The sequence below is a fragment of the Miscanthus floridulus genome, chromosome 6, assembly GCF_019320115.1.
Source record: "Miscanthus floridulus cultivar M001 chromosome 6, ASM1932011v1, whole genome shotgun sequence".
NCBI lineage: Eukaryota > Viridiplantae > Streptophyta > Magnoliopsida > Poales > Poaceae > Miscanthus > Miscanthus floridulus.
In genome coordinates, this window is record NC_089585.1 from 23,480,653 (window position 1) to 23,499,576 (window position 18,924).

At 50.1% G+C, this 18,924-nt stretch overlaps 2 protein-coding genes and 1 long non-coding RNA gene across 5 annotated transcripts; 1 reads left to right on the forward strand and 2 right to left on the reverse strand.

Moving 5' to 3' along the window:
• The first annotated feature begins 846 nt into the window (after window positions 1-846).
• LOC136457857 (putative E3 ubiquitin-protein ligase SINA-like 6) lies at window positions 847-1,998 on the forward strand. The gene is made up of 2 exons (XM_066457862.1): window positions 847-1,161; window positions 1,255-1,998. Exons 1-2 carry the CDS (start codon window positions 847-849, stop codon window positions 1,963-1,965), a joined length of 1,026 nt encoding a protein of 341 aa, XP_066313959.1. The 3' UTR covers window positions 1,966-1,998.
• Window positions 1,999-2,188: 190 nt separating this feature from the next.
• Window positions 2,189-6,502, reverse strand: LOC136457858 (uncharacterized). Of its 3 annotated transcripts, none has more exons than XR_010759829.1 (3): window positions 4,153-6,502; window positions 3,374-4,076; window positions 2,189-2,803 (listed from the first exon to the last, which is right to left on the reverse strand). It is a non-coding gene; the product is annotated as an uncharacterized lncRNA (long non-coding RNA). The 3 variants fall into 3 exon arrangements; XR_010759828.1 differs by lacking the exon at window positions 2,189-2,803 and having other exon boundaries at window positions 3,215-4,076; window positions 4,153-4,308; window positions 6,173-6,502; XR_010759827.1 differs by lacking the exon at window positions 2,189-2,803 and having other exon boundaries at window positions 3,215-4,076.
• A 635-nt stretch (window positions 6,503-7,137) lies between these two features.
• Window positions 7,138-11,699, reverse strand: LOC136460355 (E3 ubiquitin-protein ligase SINA-like 7). The gene is made up of 3 exons (XM_066460088.1): window positions 11,566-11,699; window positions 7,969-8,676; window positions 7,138-7,324 (listed from the first exon to the last, which is right to left on the reverse strand). Exons 2-3 carry the CDS (start codon window positions 8,661-8,663, stop codon window positions 7,138-7,140), a joined length of 882 nt encoding a protein of 293 aa, XP_066316185.1. The 5' UTR covers window positions 8,664-8,676; window positions 11,566-11,699.
• Between the last annotated feature and the right edge of the window lie 7,225 nt (window positions 11,700-18,924).

The window sequence follows — 18,924 nt, forward strand, 5'->3', positions numbered from 1 at the left end:
AGGAGCGTTGACGGTGGTGGAGGCGGCCGGGCCAGATTGAGGCAGGGAAGCTCCATGGCCGTGGCGGAGCTTCAACGAAGCCCTATCACGCCGCGACGGGCCGGTGGCAGCGGCGGGGGAGAGGGGCACCGGAGAGGAGGAGGGCGAGGAGAGGGAGCCGCTAGCGCCGGAGAAAAAGGCTGTCGTGTGGGTCGCCTAAAAAACAACCGACCGTTTTTTAGAAGTATCCAAAATCAGAAAAGAATTTAGCATGTACGAACTCCTACTATAGAGTATGAGTTTATGTGCGGTGCTGCGGAGGATTCGCCGATTGCTTCCAAGGAACACTCGTTTTTTTTTACATTGTTCATCTTCCTCCTCGCCCCTGCCCTTGCCCCTGCCCACCACCCCGCTGCGGCCACACTAGGATTTCGCTGGAGCTCCACGGCCACGGAGCTCCGGCGAAACCCTAGCGTAGCCGCGGCGGTCTCCTTCCCCTTCCCAATCTTCGGTTTCCACGGCGAGCTCTGGTCATGGGCTCCGCCGCCCTGACCTAGCCTGGACACCTCCACCGCAGTCAGGGCCCCTAACCGCCCGGCCTCCATCCCTACCGCCTGGCTGGCCTACCTCCACGGAGCCTTCCTTCTAAAGCCACCGGACTTGGAGAAGATGAACAGGCCGAATCTGCAGGCGGTGGTGGATCCGACGGCCAGGAATGAATCGAATGCGGGTATGGGTGTTGGGGGCAGCGTTAACTTCAAATCAGGAATTCTTTTTTTTTTTCTGCCCCCCCCCCCCCTAGTTCACAGCGACCCAAGCAAAGAGAAGACTGCAGTGTACTACTCCCGCTTTGCTTGTCGACCGCAGATGGCCGACGACGGCGAGGAGCATCAAAATAAGCGCCCGCTGACGGCGAGCGGCGAGGGCAGCGTCAGCAAGAAGGCCAAGGCGCCGTCCGCGTCACCTAGCTGCCTCTCCCTGGTCTCCAGTGTCATATTGAAGAAGGAATCGGAGGCAGAGGTTGCCCAAGGCGGAAGAGCGTCACTGCGCGCAAGAGGTGTGGTGGCGGAGCAGGCCAATCCACCCATGGAGCTGCCGCGGATCAACGTCAGCTTGCAACCGCAGCTGCTTCACTGCGCCGTCACCGATTGCTACCGTCCCCTCAAGCCCCCGGTTTTCAAGGTAATGCCGCTGCACCGATCGAGATGCTCCTCTCCTACTACTAGTAGATAACAAGAAATTTATTTTCTTTCTTACAAAATCGTGACTGCGCAGTGCGTCGCCGGGCACCGCCTGTGCAACAACTGCCGCGGCGACGGCCGTGCGGGCCACTGCCGCAAGTGCGGCCGCGACACCACCTTCGTGCACTGCGGCCCGGACCTGGACGTCTACATCGGCGGCTTCATGGTGCCGTGCCCCTTCCAGGACTACGGCTGCGACAGCTCCGTCGCCTATCACGAGAGCGACGCGCACCGGGACGCGTGCGCGTACGCGCCCTGCCGCTGCGCGCTGTGCCCCTTCAAGGCCTCCCCGCCCGTGCTCCGCGACCACCTCGCCGCCGACCACGCCTGGCGCGTGCACGCGGTCCCGTCCTACGGGAAGCTCCTCCACCTCCGCGCCGCCGTGTCCGAGCCGCTGCACCGCCTCCTGGTCGTGGAGGGCGACGAGCGGCGCCTCTTCGTGCTGTCCGTGCGCGCGCGCGGCAAGGACATCTGGGCCGTCTCGCTGGCGTGCGTCAGGGCCAGCTCCAAGGCGGGGCCGCGGTACACGTACACGCTCTGGGCTGCAGCGGCGGCGCCGCCGGGCATGCCCGCCAACAAGGGGCGCTGGCTGGGGATGGAGACGGACGTGCCGAGCTGCGCGGTGCCCGGCGCCGGCGGGGTCGCCATGGATGAGAGGATGGCGCTGTGCGTGCTGCCGGCGATGCTGGTCGGGCCGCTGAAGGAGATTCATCTTAGAGTCCGCATCGACGTGGTCGAGCCATAGATCCAGGCCTCATCCTCGCGGCGCTGTGCTAATTGCATCATCATCATCTACCGAAGTTTATAGCTTTGATCGTTCTTGCAATGTGCGGAATTTCAGGCGTTGATACATGTGTTTTGATTGTTTCTTCTGGGTTGACAGTGGCTGCAAATGTAGCAGCTCATAACAGAATCGCATCGTTGGAAGTGATTTCTCGCGAGTGGTAAAAATCTCCGTCGTTGAGCATTTGACTTCGATCTAGTCAAAATTGCAGCAGCCATATGTTTATTCTCGTGTATATACAGTATTAGCTCTTCCATCAAAGCCTCCAATCTTCCAGGCAATCTAAGCTGCAGACATGCTATACTAGGACTGAACAAATTCCTTGCTTGGTGCTGCATTATTTTTGAATCTCTTATCGGCAACGGCGATCTCCTGTGCAGTGCGTTGCTGGGCACTCAGCCTGCAGCGTCTGCTTTCCGGCAACCAGGCGGACGACCACCGGCGCGCCGTGCTTGTCCGGCCTCGTCGGGCATCTCCTACTGCACGTCGTCGTCGCTCGGCTCGGTCACCACGGTCCCGCTAGTGGGCATGCGGGCGGAGCCAAGGTGATCCCGAACGGCGGCGACGGCGCCAAGGTGATCAATGGAATTTTTGTGGCCGCGCGGACAGCTGTCGATGTGCATACGACGCATTGACCAGCTCTGACCTGCTCCCGATGTCGCCGATGCCACCACCACTCCCACGGAAGCCACAGCCTTGCTCAGACGAGCTCGGAGCTCCAGGAGTCTGCACTCTGCAGCGATGGCCGGTGACCTGCATTCACGTTTGTTGCTAGCCGTGCTTGAGTCATTACTCCTCACTGCAATTTAGCACAATTCGTGATAAAATTCAGTATTCTGTATGGAACTCGCAAGTCAGTCAGTCACTAGTGAGTACTAGTGACCATGCCCATGTAGTAGTGCGCCAGCACTTGATGATGATGACAGATGGATGTAAACTAAACCAGGTTTGAGTTACTCATCAGTTCGTTAAGCCGCAAAAGGTTTTCGGACAAACAAAAAATTTGCTCTGCTGATCCTAGTGTATGGACTGACGCTGCTATGACTAATTCCAGCAGTAAAAGTTCGCGTCAATCTCACCATGCCTGTGTCCAGTTCAGCCAGGTTCTAATGGAATTGGGGATTTACTTATCCTACCATCAGGAAATATAAATGAAATTTGCGAGCGATCACTTCAGGTAAGACGAACCATCCAGTGAAACATGTGAAAGGGACTATAAAATACAGTACATTCTTGAGCAGCTTGCTGAACTACATAGTTACTAGTCCAAATCCACTTAGCAACATAGTACTAGTCCTTCCATGGTCAAGCCATGAACAAAAGAAGCCAATCCTAACATATCAAACACAACGACATCGTTCATTCTTACCAGCATGAAGCATGATTCGTCGCGTTCATGTCTGCACCTTGTCGATTATAACGTTGAGGTGCAGCTCCATGGATGGCCCGTCCAGCATCTTGCTCTGCACAACTAGTGCAGCCTCGAGCTCGCCATCCGTCTCTGTGGCTAGTGGCCTCCTCGGCCACCGCGCTGCTCGGCACCTCCATCTCCACGGAGACGGTCGGCACCTTGCCGGTCACCGTGGCCGTGGTCCCGGTCACCCACATCTTGCACGTGTAGTGCGGCCCTACCAGACCTCGCCGAGCGCCCCCACGGACATGACGAACACACGCATGTCCTCCTTCGCCACCAGCAGGCAACGCGGCTTTGACGCCGGCAACTGGAGTTGGTATGCCTTGCCATAGTCGATGCTGTTTACGGGCCAGGAATGAGTGGCCCTTAGGTGGTAGATGAACCACACCGGCGAGCGGCGAGCCGACGAAGGCGCAGCCAGGCTCCGAGCAGCGGCAGGGCACGTGCGGGCACTTGGCCTGGTGGTCTGGTGGTCGTTGTAGGTCATGGAGGTATAGTAGCCGCACTCGGGGCAGTAGATCTTGGCAGAGGTCGAGCGGATGACGTCTTCCAGCAGGAAGCTGCGGCTGTACCCACCAGGGTGGGCGCACTTGTAGCACCGGTCCTTGTTGGGGAACTGGCCATGGCAGGCACCGCAAGCCAAGTGTCCGGCAACGCACTGCACAAGCTCGACTTGCTCAAGAGAATGCAAAGAACAAGTGACGAGTTGACGGGTTCTAATAAAGCAGCCAGACCTGGAAGATGGGAGGCTTCAAGGGGTGGGTACAGATGGGGCACTGGAGTTTGGCCTTGTCAATGTTCACCGTATCTTGTTCCCATTCATCCATTGGCAAGACAGCGTAGAGGGCTCTCTCAAGTCTCAACCACAACAAACCACACCTCGCTGCAGGCTGCAAACTCAAAGACAATGGTCAATGGATGTGTGCGTACGTGCGGTTACTCAGAAATTAGTGCTGAAGAAAAGCTTCAGCGGGGAAAAAGGCACAACTCAAGAGCTAGCAAGATGAATCAACATTACACAAGATTCTTTTCAAAAGAAAACGAGAGAAAAAAAACAGAGAGGAAAAATGGTCCTCTGATCCATGGTAGACGAAAGCGGCAAGAGAAAAGATGGTCAGAAAAGAGACTGAAAAAGAATACTGCAATGAGAGAAGATCTCAGGTCCCATCTGGTTACCTGAGAGATTCTAAAAATCTGGATTCTAGATATGCATTGTAGAATCCAGATTCTAGATAAGAAAAATCCTACCTGTTTGGATTGTGGATTCTAGTTGAGATTCTAGCTATTTGAAGCCTTGTTTTCTCAAAAATACTCTCAAACATTTAGTACTCCTGGTGTCCAGCAATGCAACATGTATCTACTTGAAAAGATAGTTAATGGCCAAGGCACAACTCTGCTATCTGGTTGGTTTTGAATACAAAAACACAATGCAACAATTGCATGCTGGCTACTACATTTTGCAAGCAATTTAATAGAATCTGTCTAGGCAATAACTGGTTGTTTTAACTCTTGCCAACAACCAGATTTTTTCTATGAACTTACACTATCTTATAGCTATATTTACACCGCTTTATTACTATATTTACACTGATTTCTTCAGTGTAATTTATTGGAGAGAGTGATGTAATTTGTGAATAACACAAATATATGCCAAATTTTTCAAAAAAAAATTACAAATTATTTCTATGAATTCCAGGCACCAGAGAAATGTATGTCAAATTATTCACAAATATCATCAATTTGTTCACAAATTTCAAAAAAAAAAAACAAATTCTCTCATATCTGGCGCCGCCGCAGCCTCCCACTCTGGCGCCGCCTCTGTCTCGGCGGAGCTCCGATGCGTGCGCTGCAGGGCCGCAGGAGGGCTCCTGCGCAGTGCGCGGTCTGCCCTCTGCGCCTACTGCGGGTGCCCCAGGCACGGGGAGGAGGCCGAAGGCGGTGGAAGCGGCGACATCGCCTTCCGTGACGGCGCGGCCTACCGGTGGCTGCTCGACCTCGGAGCGGGCGGTGGAGGCGGACCCGCTCCTCCCCGGCACCGACGAGCTCCTCGCCATCGCCAACGTCCTCCTCGCCGTTAGCCCCGACCAGGCCGCCTTCATTCTCCCACGCGAACCGCCGCCTCACGCTCTTCCTTCGGCTCCGCAACCCGTACCCGAGCGAGCTCCAGCGATTCCCACGCCCAGATCGCGATTCCCACGTCCAGATCGAACGGCCCAAAAAAACGGTTGCCCAGAACCAGCTAAACAACCGGTTGTTGTTTAGCAATTCTGATTTAATAACGTAAAACCAAATTTTCTCTCAAAACATTAATATGTAATTCAGACTACATCATGTAGGTCTGCAACATTCTAGTATTTCATATGCAGTAGAAAGGCAGGGAGGTCCCAAAATCATAATAGATCTGGTACCACAGATAATTTGGTCATGCTGCAAATGGCCTCTGGGCTGAAGCTGAGCCATGTTGGCAGAAATTTGGTCCTGCCTATTAACTGAACTCTGAGCTCAAGAACCATACCGGCAACACACACATATCCCTACAGATAATATATGAACACAAATGGCAATCAAGAATTCAGATTCAGCAACTTGCCACAGAGTGCATGATCAAAGAGCAAAACAACAATCATATCTGAAGAAACAATACACGCTTTCCCATTAGAAAAGGCGCACACACCAAACCATGTCTCTTTCATACAGTAGATTTTATCACAGTGCATCAATATAAAAGATCTGGAATCGGGGAGAAGTCCTTGCCGGCGTGATGGAATCGGGGACCCCGTCACCCTGCCAGTGAATGATCCGTCGCCGTAGTCGTTGACTGGCGATGCTGACGGCAGTGTGGACGGTGACGGCTCAGATCTCGCGCTTGGGGAACGGTAATGGCAGGGGGCGAGTTGTGGCAGTGACGGGTTCCGTGGATGGCGACGGTCGGCTGCGACCTGCTAGGGCGGTGGATATGGGATTCGGCCTTCGGCGGAAGCGGAGGTTGTGGTTGGGGACGGCGAGAGCACCTCGTCTGGAAGTAGATCGGCAGGCTGTCTGACCATTGCGAACCCAAACCTAAGACGAGTCTCCAACCTAATATCTACGACATAATATCTATGGAATATCCATTTTTATTTTGGGTGTAAGGAAAGACGTAATCCAAGTCTAAGTATTATTTCTTCTAAACATCTATTTACAGAAAGAATTATCTTTGGGTTTGATCAAAATAGACATTGAACCCTTTGTCTATAATAAAAAGATGTTTGATTCTTTAATTGCTTCTAAAATTCATGTCGCATCGAATATTTAGATACTAAAAAAGATAATTAAATATAGATTAATTATAAAATCAATTACATAGATGAAGACTAATTTACGAGATGATTTTTTAAGCCTAATTAATATGTATTAGCACATGTTTACTATAGCACCACGTTGTCAAATCATAGACTAATTAGATTTAAAAAATTCGGTTCACAAATTAGTCGTAAGTTGTGTAATTAGTCTATATTTAATATTCCATATATGTGTCTAAATATTCGATGTGACAGAAATTTTAGGAACGCCCGTAGAAACCCAACAGGGCCTCCCGTTGGCTTGGAGAAATTCTAAAAAAATTTGGATGAATTTGATAGAATTTATGAGAAAATAATACTATTTTAGATGAAAAAAACAAACAAGTCAGATTTAAGGACACGTGAACTGAGCAAGACGCGGCGGGAGGAGTGGAGAAGTTACCGCGCCTGCCCTGCAGCTCTGCTCTGGTCGGGTTGCGTGCGGGCGTGGCGGACGACGGCGGCCGCTGGAGACTTCCGGGGTCCTTCCCAGTTCCCAGTTCCCAGTTCCCACCTCGCGACGCATGGATTCGGAGGGCCTGGGAGGTTGCGAGTTGGGAAAGCAGGAGCACTACCCTTTTGTTGTCTGTGCTAAAAGAAATGTTAATAAGTATACTCACTCAGTGTCCAAAAAAAAACATTGAATTCACATTTCTAGAGTAGTCAAGCAATTCTAAATTTAACCAAATATACTAAAATCTGTGACATATATCACTAGATTAAATTTGAAATACGTTTTTATAATAAATTTATAAAAAGATATAAATACAAACACTATTTTCTAGTTAAATACGAGATTGTTAGATCTGAAGTAGTTCAAGCGAACAGGCCAGCGGATCGATGCTTGCACGGTGGTAGTGTGGGATCTTGCGATTGCGTCCTTGCGATCGACTCCGGCCATAGACTACTACGCTGGCACGTTGCTGCTACCAATTCACAGCCAACGTGCAATCCACTGGAGAAAGCGACAAACCAGCCAGAAATATTTCAGACTTCAGAGCTCGCCCATGAATGCTAGCAGCCCAGCATAGTGCTGGCTATTGAAACAGACACAGTTACTATCTATCCAGAAACAGAATAGTTTAGTGCCTGGCAAATTTAGCAGTTGAACAGTTAAGGAGAAACTATTCATGGCTATGATGGGTAAGGAACTTCAGCTACCAGATACTCAAGATGCATCTTTAGTCTTCTAAATTCTACCAACGATATTCAACATTCAACTATCCATACTTTAGTCCAGTTGTTGCAACACCAAAAGTCTGAGGCCACCAGTTCTTGCCAATATGTCGACGCGACCATTGATGCGCAGCACACTTGATCTTCTCAATACTAATGTTGATTGTCAGTTCATCAGTCGATTCATCAACTAGATCACGAGGCACCAGCAGGAAAAACCTGCTTCCCAGCTGAACCCCACCATGAAGTGAGCTGCTCGACACATGAGGATCCATCTGAAAAAGATACCTCCCCACGACACCTTCAGCATGGTGGACAGCTGAGATCTTGGATGAATAGCATGACCCGGACTCATGGGGCCTGATGCAGACCGTGGTGAGAGCATTGCCAATGTGAACACAGGTGTTCACCATGAGGAACATGGACTGGTCCTCCCCGACCAGGAGCACGAACCGACTGTGCCGTGGGATGGAAATCCTCTGTGTCTTTGTCATAATGGAAGTTTGTCGGAGACCATTTGTGCTCGGTGACAAAGTGATTGAGAAGCGATGCCGTTGATCCTTCAAATGAGCAACCATCTTCTGGGATGTGATGTACTCGTCACATCCAAAATTTGAGTTTGAGAATGGCACCTTGACAGCATCGGCCATTTGTTCAATTGCAAAGCAGCGGTTGAAGCCAATTGCTTGGAAGCAGGTGGGACATAAGTTGGAGCGAAGTTTTCCGCGGCAGACAAAAACACAAAACATGCCCGACCTCACACTGAAGATGAAGAAAATCAGCACGTTATTCAAACAAAAAATGAATGATAAGAGGACAGAAAATTTGGAATGGATACACAAAAGAGAGCAGTGCATATTTAGTGCTTTTATTTCATCAAACATCTTTCAAACAGAGAAGAATCTATACCTACTTTTATACAAACAGAAAACAATCTATATAAAAGATCATAAGAAAAACACCACAAATCATCTCTCAAAAATATATTCATAACATCATATGGCAAGTTTTTTCTTGTCTTTGGAGAGGATACATGTCCTCAGAAAAAAGTCATGCAATGGCTTCTTCGAGTGTCCCACATGGCAAGTTTTTATTCATAATACTTTCAACTATATGACACATAACTAAGTCTAGAACACACAAGGTCAAAATAAAATACACAGCTCATCAGTTGTGTACTCAAACTTACAGAAAATTGAGGTATGTCTTGTTCTGACTCCCTGACAATGGGATCCTACAAGGTTATAGGCACCAGCGGAGCAGCAATCAAGCAACTAAATGGAAGAAAAGTACTAATAAGGATCCTTATGCCATCAAATGTATACGCATTATAAGTTATAACATCTAGGTACACATGACACGATGCCTTCACCTTATTTTCTAAGGTCAAAGAAAACACTTCCATTTAACATGGGAGTATTGCTCCGGTGGACCTTTCAAAAAAGATTGCACGAATCTTGAAGCAACCTGATAATTATTTTAATTAATTTTGTAATGGGCAACCTACCCGTGTCCAAAATCCAAACCCAACCCTAGTAAACCACCTAATGGTTTCTATCCTATAATTCTGAACCTAGATTAGGTATTGCCCGTGCGGACGGATGGTGGCGGTGGCGCCACCAGCGATAGAGGGTCCAGGTCCATCGCCCTGCCGCCGCATCTCCAGCCTCCTTCGCTGTGCCCTGCACAACAGTGCCATCGAATTGAAGGCTACCACCATAGCCATCAGCTGCCGCACCACACAATGGGTGCCTCCGCGAGAGGTGAAGCGGCAAGGGGAGACCATTGCCAATGGACATAATCACACAAGCACTAAGGATTAAGCTAAACTTGCAGTTCGGATCAGGTGCATGGAGTTCTTTGACTTCAATGACTGAAAAAGTTTGGTTGAGCATTTGTGATATTTGAGTGTGTTGTTTTGACATGATGTAATATCAGCGAATTTTCTTATTGAGCCTCTACTGAGTCAGAAGTTCTAATTTGGGAATATTGACATTTGCATAAGCAAAAGGGTTTGGCTTTAAGTCGTGCAGTGGTTCAGAAGTGGATTTCTAGGTAGCTAATATTATCACGCAAACCACTAAAATTTACATATCTAAAACAAAACCTGCACCTACATGTCTTCAATTACTTGAATATGAAGCCAAAACTAAGTGTAGCTATTGTGCGGGCAGCAGGTCAGCAGCACAACAGAGGACCCTCTGTCGCTGGATGGCGTTGCCATCCTCCCATCCGTCCGCACAGCGGACAATGCGGCCTATGAAGGAAAATGAAACACGATGGCCAATCTAGGTTCAGAGTTATGCGAGTTGGGCTTGGATTCTGGATCGGGTATGAGTAGGGCCGGATCCAAACACTACCCATTTCAAAATTAATTAAATTAATTACCAGGTTGCTTTAAGATTCATGCAATCTTTTTTTTGGAAGGTCTATTAGAGCAAAACTCTTAAGTTGGTTATGTAATAATTCTTTAAAGATTAGCTGGGTTTTGGAGCCAACCTACACTAGTGGAGTGTAGAATTGGCAATGCTCCCTGTGTTATCTTCTTCCCCTCTCCAATAATAAACCAAAACTAAAGTTCAGAGTCAATCATGTTTGCTCACTGCCCAATATAGAAAAAACAATTATCTTTTCGAGAACCAAGATCAGTGTATTAAGAACTTGTACTGTTTCAAGCTACGTCACCATATATCATCAAAATGAGCTAAACAATATTATTACCCCTCTTACCCCTTTAAGTGCTATCCAGGCCAGTCTCACCATTGGTAAAGCAATTCACATATATTCTTAGGGAGGAGGGCAAAACAAACTGCATACCCCCCCCCCCCCCCCAACCCCCATAACGAATCCAGCAAGTTTCAGAACAAAGTGTCAATCCACTGATGGACCATGCCTTGTAAATTATGTGAATGCAGGAAGATGTATTCACCTTAACTATAAGGCTAAAGACGAAAAAGTCCATCTAACTTGATAATTTACTACTGCTTATCAATTTGATTGGATTTTGGAACGAACTAAGATTAGTGGAGAATGGAATTGGCATAACCCTCCAGGGTATTCTCTTTCTCCCTATATGGTAATGGTAATGTTTAATGAACCAAAACTGCAGGCCAGGCCAGAGCCAATCATCTCTCTGCCCAAAGTGATATAGATGACATCCAGAATAATACTTCCTAATCAAGACCACAACTATAAGGAGCTGTACTGTGTCAAATATCCATCATATCCAAATCATCAGGTGGGCAATGCAAAGAGCAAAGTATAGCATTCTCTCACTAATTTGAAGGGCGGGCCTGGTGCAAACGGTAGAGTCTTACCACTTGTGACCCGAAGGTCCCGTGTTCGAGTCATGGTCTCCTCGCATTGCACAGGCGAGGGTAAGGCTCGCCAGTAACACCCTTCCCTACCCTAGACCACAGAAGAACCCCTTCCTAGACCCCGCACAGAAGGGGAGTACGCCCCTTTTTTTTATTATTATCCAGGCCAGTCTCAACACTTGGGGGGCAAAACTTTCTAGGAAGGAAAACCGGCAAAATGTTCGGTACCTCACACATTAAGAAGCAAGTATGTTTTTTGAAAAAATTAACAAACGGAGCAGCAAGAACTAGTATACTAGCAGCAGATGCAACAAATGGTGCGCGTGGTGATCACCTGGAAGATGGGCGGCCTGAGGTGCTCGGAGCAGATGATGCAGTCAAGAACTCGGGGGTCCAACTTGGCAAAGATCTCGCTGTCCGGTCGCCCCACGTCTCCTTCTCCACCTTGCTCTTGTCCTCCGACCATCTCCGCCGCCATTTGCGCTCGCCGTTTCTGGCCCGATTTCTCGGAGCAAGTCGCCGACGTCTTCGCCCGGCCTCCCTCTTCTTCCGCGCTGGAAAGGCACCTCTCCCTCCTTTGACGGGTCCGCGGCGGCATTGCTACCACGGAGACGGAGCAGATGAGACCAGGACGGTTCGATGTGAGAGGACAGAGGAGCTGAGGAGGAGGAAGACAAACCATACCAAGTTCAGTGAGGGCCCTGCGACAATTTTCCTTGAAGGAAAAAAAATACACAGAATGAATTTTAATATGATAAAACCAAGAACAGATTCTATCATATTATCATATTTTAGTCAATGTCATAGTTATACATCGTAAGATTACAAGAATACAAGATATTACATCATTGGGAACACACCTATTACATAGTTAATCTAGCGGAAGACTATCGAGTGAAGGCTCCTCCTTCACGGGCATCATCAGAGTTGGCGTAGTGCAGCGTAGATTCCATCTCCGAACCAAACTTGAGCGTAGGCACGAGACCTCCTAATCCTTCTAAAGTCAGCATCTCTGAGAAGCAGGAAATCTACACATCCGTCAGATGTGTGCAGACTATGGTCAGCACCGATGAGCTTTAGTGAAAAAAGATAAACAAGGGATCTGACGATCCTAATATTTGGTTGTGGTTTGCATCCTTAGCGCATGAGAAGTAAATAACATTAGTAATATAATAATAATATCCAATTTTTAACACATTCACCACCACACCATCCATATCCATCCATCAATCATCCATCACAAACTATCTCCACACCACACCATATCTCATTTCATACACGCTCAGATCGACAGGCCAACTCTCTCTCGGCCTTGTCTCAACAGGTCCGCGGCCCCCAAGGCTCACGACCGGAATATACCCCAACCCTGGAGGGAGGAAAGGACTCATCTCCTATCTAGTTTAAGCGAAACCCAGAAAAGATCCATAGTCGACAAGTCGGCATATGTATCGATCGATCAACCATACACTCTGCAGAGGTTTTACATACCCACAAGACTAGCCATCCTCGGAGCTATGTATCTTCTAAGTAGAATTCTGGTCGCTTGCTAGCCTAGAATGATGCCACCCTACCTCTCAGCCCTGGAACATCCCAAGTCTAGTCTGGAATGGCTGATACTGTGAGTCATAGACAGAGCCAGGGCCCTCCGGATGTCAAGAGCCGGGTCCACAAGGCCTCCTGAAGTCTCGGAAGGGTGTGGGGAAAAACCGCGTGCCCCGTACCTCCTTGCACACGTTCGTCTAGCAGTAGTGGCATCGCTCTACCAAGTAGTCCGACCGTCCCACACCATATAGGGCGAGTGAGATGTAAAGGATTCCCGATGAGTCTGAGTACTAGTAAGTCCTTAGGGATTGACCAAGCCAGAATATCTTTATCAGGGTTTCCATTTTACGTACCACCACAACACCTCTACCCCGGGCTCCACCTCTCCGAGGTTCACACCCAAGGCCACCTTCAATTACCATTTACCCGCCACAGGTATTCCATATCCAAGTGCCCATGTAGCACCACATGGCAAGACTCGCCCCAGGCTCATCGTTATTCTAGCTCGGTCGACACAACCCTCACTCTCCACACACCCAAGACACACGCAGCACGCTCACACACCACCAAGTCTGGCACCCATAGCCAAACCATTCCTAGGGGGTTCACCACCAGCATCATATCCTCGATATAATGCGATGTGGAGTTAATAATAAGTATAGTGGTGTAATATGCAAGCAAGCAGGCAAGTAAGCATATATAAGCGAGCGAATGCACAAAGCAGGGTGACGTAGTAGAGTGGATTGCATCAGGGTAATAGTGGCTTAGGTAGTAGCATGCATCAAAGTACTAGCAAAGAAATAATTATAAAGCGCTAGCAGTTCTAGATATTATGCAATGTCTAATAGGATTATCTAAAAGAGGGTGTTGCCATGACACCTGCGATGTCGAGGTAGTAGTGGTACAAATCTTTGTTAGTTGATGTAGTCGATCAGCAAGGTCTCCTCTTCCTAGGGTCCTGTCGTCGATCACGTTCTCCTTCTCATTGGGTTCTGATCCAACATTGTCCTCGAGGCAATTACCTCCAAAACACACTCAAGATAAGAGAACAAACAATATTCTAAAAAGGCGACAAGACCTAGAAGGAACACAAAGAGGAAATGACTTGGCCCTCTCGGCTGATGTCCGATCCATGGGCCAAAGAAATAGGAGTGGTTGTTCACTAAGCATGGGCTTAAGTCAAGGCCTAGCTTGTACTTCCTGAGCCAACTATGGTCGACCTGTACAGCTTCAAGATAAATGGCCAAGACCTCAGCTCATCCTAAGCAAACACCATGGCTCGCAGTCTTTCGATCCGGGCGTCATAGAGATTGACGTGAATCGAAAGGAGCGGCTATACAATTCCGTTCTCTCTCAATCTGTACGCCATTGTAATTGACTAGGACCAAGAAAGGGCGGGGCAAGAGAGAAGATATGGCAAAGGTCTACTCCTTCCTATACACACACCATGGCAAAGGACGAGGCATCGGAAAGGAGCGACACACAAAAGGACACGAGTGCCCAATCCACTGGTAGGGTACCAAGACCTAGGTGCACTAAATGCACTAAGACACCCTAGGGTTCTTAGCGTTGCGGTTGTCACCGCAAGAACCACAGAAATGCTACGATCCAATTGGGTATAAATATACAAGGGCTTAAGCACGAAAGAACCAAAAGAGAAGAACACGAGATTCACCTTCCTTTGATCCACTCGCCCTAGAAGCCAACGGGAATCAAAGGAATGGAATCAAGAGCGCAATAAACACCAAACAAGCAAGGGGCTCAATCCACATCTTACCGGATTGATGAGGATTGAGAACCAAAGAGACAGAAGAATGGAATCTGTACTCTTTCGACCAACTTGTCATGGAACGGACGAAGGTTGGAGAGAAGAGATGCAGTCCCACGATCCAAACCAACTCATAGGGCATGACGGTCATGCAACTAATGGCACAATGCTATTCCCTAGTTCGCAGCAGTGTGGTTGTCACCGCTTAGATCCGAAGGAATGCTATGGTCAAGGTGGTGCAATCATATAAGGTGGCTAGGATAAATACAGGTGAAAAGAGGTAGAGCCCAATGGTCATGGTGAGGAGACTCATGGCCATGAGCTTATCCTACACGAGTTGGCATCCGTCTTCTACAATCATCATATCCTGACCCGTCCACTAAGTTAGGCCACAAAGGGCTCATTGTGTGCGGGTGATATCCGCACCAATGTTCAGTCCACAATGGCTAGGTCCTAGGGCCGAATCGGATTACTAATAATTGTAGTACGTTGGAGACAACTAAAAGCGAGGGAGCGAGTTATGCTCGCCATTATGGCCACGATGGGGCGAACCCACGACCGAAATGTTCGAATGAGGTACTATCCCTCGACCGGCTTGAAGGCACGGTCCTTAGGCAAACAAACACAACATAAGAACAAGAATCCCGACAACCCAACATAAGAGCTAAGACACGACCATACGGATGGAGTAGCTCATCTCCGTAGCAACGAGGGAACCTGCATAAGGGCATGTCATATGTGGATTTAGATAGTCATAGATCGTGAATGATAGGTGAAAGATCGAGTGTATGAAAGAGCGAAGGGAGGGCTTTCATCGGCATCGGGAATGGTGTCCAACTAGGATTCATCCTTGCGGTAAAGGTGAGGATAGCTAGGGGCGGTTGTAACCTATCCCAGAGGGTTGTGGCTTCTTCTAGCCAGCTGAGGCTAGCTATGGCCTACTGTGGCTAGCTGTGGCTTGCTATGGCTTGCTATGGCTGGCTACAAGTGGCTATGGTTGGCCCAAGGCTGGCTATGGCTGGCCAGGCATGGCAGCGACTGGCTAAGATGTGCCTACTGCTGTCAAACACAGCTAGGGTTGGCGACGAAGGCGTTTCGCAAGACGGTAGGGCCAGACCGTAGGTCTAAAAGAGAGGCGGGTATCGGCCTCGCATTGTGCGGCGTAAAACAGGTGGACAAGGACATGTCCATGGTGTAGAACTTGATTTTAGAAAAATGTGGGAACTAGTTTCACATTTTTCTGAGGTCGTATGAATTTGTTATGACTTTCCGAAGATTAAATCCATTTCTGAAAATAATAAAGGCTGATTATTTCAGGACTGACACGTGTCACACTGTGACTGGTTCACGTGGCATGAAGGGACTTGGAGTGGTGTACCAGCTAGTGAAGTGGTTGGAGAGGTCACCGCGATGGTCGAAGAGATCGTCGAGGTGGTCGGAGAGGTCGTCGAGGTGGTCGGTGGGATCGCGGAGGTGGTCGGAGTGGCCGCCGAGGTCCCCGACGCTGGCGTGGTCTCATTTTCGACATGACGTCAGCATGGCGTCATTAGAGCTAAACTGCGGCTGACAGGTGGGTCCTACTGACGTCATCATGACATTAGCTACGTCATCTACGTCATCAGCTACTGACAGTGGAACCGGGGCTCTTGGGTCACTGTCATGTGGGTTCGGTCAATGGTCAACGCTGACCGGTCAACGGTCATCCGGTTTGGGTCCCGTCTGGGCCTTGCAGGCCCGAACAGGGCTGGATTTGGGCTGGGCCGGCCCGGACACGTGTCGCACAGGGAGGCCATCCACGTGGCTCATCTGGGTTCCATACGGGCTCGGTTCCAGGCTGTGGCGTGAGCGTGGCTCACGGTAGACCAAGATGCGCTGGTCCATGGACCTAAGGCAGGGTCCATGGTGGACCAAGTCCACTTCTTCGTTTCTCTTTCCTGGCTCACAGTAGAATGGGTTCGCAATGCCATGACAGGTTCCTCCTTTCCCCTGCTCTGTTCTCCCGCGGCAGGGCACCGGCATGGCCATCATCGATGGTAGCGGCATGGTGGTGCTGGTGGACGATGGCAAGGTGGTCGCAGCTTCGTTCGGGGCAAGGAGAGGTTCCTTTTGTTCGATTGGGGTTCATTGGTAATCAAAGGACTCACCGGCGTCGACCAAACGGCGTGGCAAAGTCCCCACCACGGCGAGGACACACGGCAAAACTCCAGCGGCTGCGCGGCTATGGTCAGCAGGGCAAGGCGAGGGCTTCCTCCCCATCCGGTGAGTCGGCAGGGAGCGCTGGGTCATGGTGAAGCTTGATGGCGCATCCTCACGACACGAGGTGGCCGGAGATGGTCGGAACGGCTGCGGCAGGGTAGTGGCACGGAGGGCGCGGTGGTTCTGGTGAGGCGGACACGACCAGCGCTCCTAGGGTCAGGGGAGGTGGCTTTCCATGTTCTATGGCAAGGCGGACTTGGATCTAGTGGCTTTGCTACCTCTACAGGGGCTAGACGACCAGATCAGGATGGCGCCATGGGTGGCTCTGGCCACAGCGACCATGTGTGGGTAGGACATTGTGGCGGCTGCTGTTCCTAGGTGCCATCGGCCTAGCAAGGCAAGGCCTTGGCCATGTACATAGGTGCGTGAGTGTGCCGTGCTCCGAGGTGGCGATAGGTGCGGACGTTGGGCCTCCTAGGTGGGGAGATCACGTCGGCTGCCATGGTGCACACGGTGATGGTGAGCAGAGGGCGGTGCAGTGGGCTCACCATCGGTGTCGAAGGCGAAGGGATGGCGGTGCAGTGGCGAGGTGCCATAGTGACGATTCGAGGTCGTGCTGTGCCGAACAGCAACGGAGAAGAAGGCATGCTTCATCTTCGTCTCCGGTGGCCACGACGGCTTGGTGGCGTCGGGGCTCATGGCGCTAGTCACGGGCTTGGCGGTGTGGCCTTCGTCGTCATGGCTACCAGTGTCATGGATGCGTCTATGCTTGGTGATGAGGTGGCTCCCTGAGGCGGCGATCGTATGACGGTGTGGTTGGGGTCCTCTGTTCGGCGCTGAGGGCGGAGCATGAGCTCACGGCGGCCTACGGTGAGGACATGGACGACATCATGGCTCAGCATGAGGTCATTGACATCGTGGCGGAGCAGCTCGCGGTCATCATGCTGGTGGCGCGGCTCAGGGGCGGGGCACGCGGCCGTGCAGTAGAGGAGGAGCATGGCATCAGGGAAGGCTGGTGATGGCCTGAGGTTTTGTCCATGGAGAGGGTGTTGGCGTCGCTAGCTCAGGGCGGCGTCGTGGTCGACGCTATAGGCCACTGTTCTAGGAATAGCTACATGAGGAGTGTAGCACGCGCGGGCGATGTCGTAGGGGCATGCAGAGGGATGGTGGCGGCTTGGCGGAAGAAGAAGAGGGGTGGCCTGGTTGTGGCATTTTTATAGGGCGAGCGGCTAGGGCTCTAGGCACTGTGGACGGTGATCCTCGGCTTCCATGTAGAGAAGGGGCACACAGCGTGCATCGTGTGGCGTGGAACGTGGGGCAATGTCGGGCGCCCGCACGTGGTCTGGCGGTGGTGGCTGGGAGTGGTTGCTTGCTAGGGCATGGGCGCTGCGCTGCGGCTGCTGGGCTTTCGGCTGGGAGGCCAGCCGGGCATGCTGCTTGCGTGGGCCAAAGTGAGTGGAGGTGAGCGGGCTGTGCAGTGGATAAAGAGGGAGGGGATGGCCTGGTTGGGCTGGTGCTTCGTCTTGGGCCAAAAGGCTTTTCTATTTCATTCTCCTATTTCCTGTCCTTTTCTATTTCTATTTCCAACCTATTTCCTTCCATGGTTCCTATATTGTATACATGTGTCGCCAACATGTACACCTCCTAGTGAGGTCCACTAGAGGTCAACTAGGGGTAGTGGGGTCCATATCAAGGGTTGGCAACTCACGGGCATTGAGTTGATAAAGATAGTTGGTTGATTATAGAGAGATTCCAGAAATAGTCAAAAGGATTGGCTACGGACTTGTGCTCTCCAACACAAAACCTTAAACCAACTAAGGAACCCCCAACAAACTCCTACAAGCAACACTATATGTATGCAACAATTTATTTATATATTGTTCTTTGTTTGACCTAGTATCTATATGCTTCACACATTTGCATGAAAAGATTTAAAAAGTTCAGTATTTTTTGCTTCTCCAAAAATCCGGTTTGTTACAGCTTGGATGTATGAGAATGGATGAATGAATGCTCATGCACTGGAAAAGTAAAGTGGGGGTTGGTAAAGTTACCTCGATGGCTCAAGTGATGGGTTTAGGGAGCTCTTACCGGATATGTCCGAGTGGAATCCAGGGTCCATCGTTCATGATAGAGTTGGCATAACCTGCATGGGGCATCCTACTGCTCCTTACCCATCTCTTGGCAGCG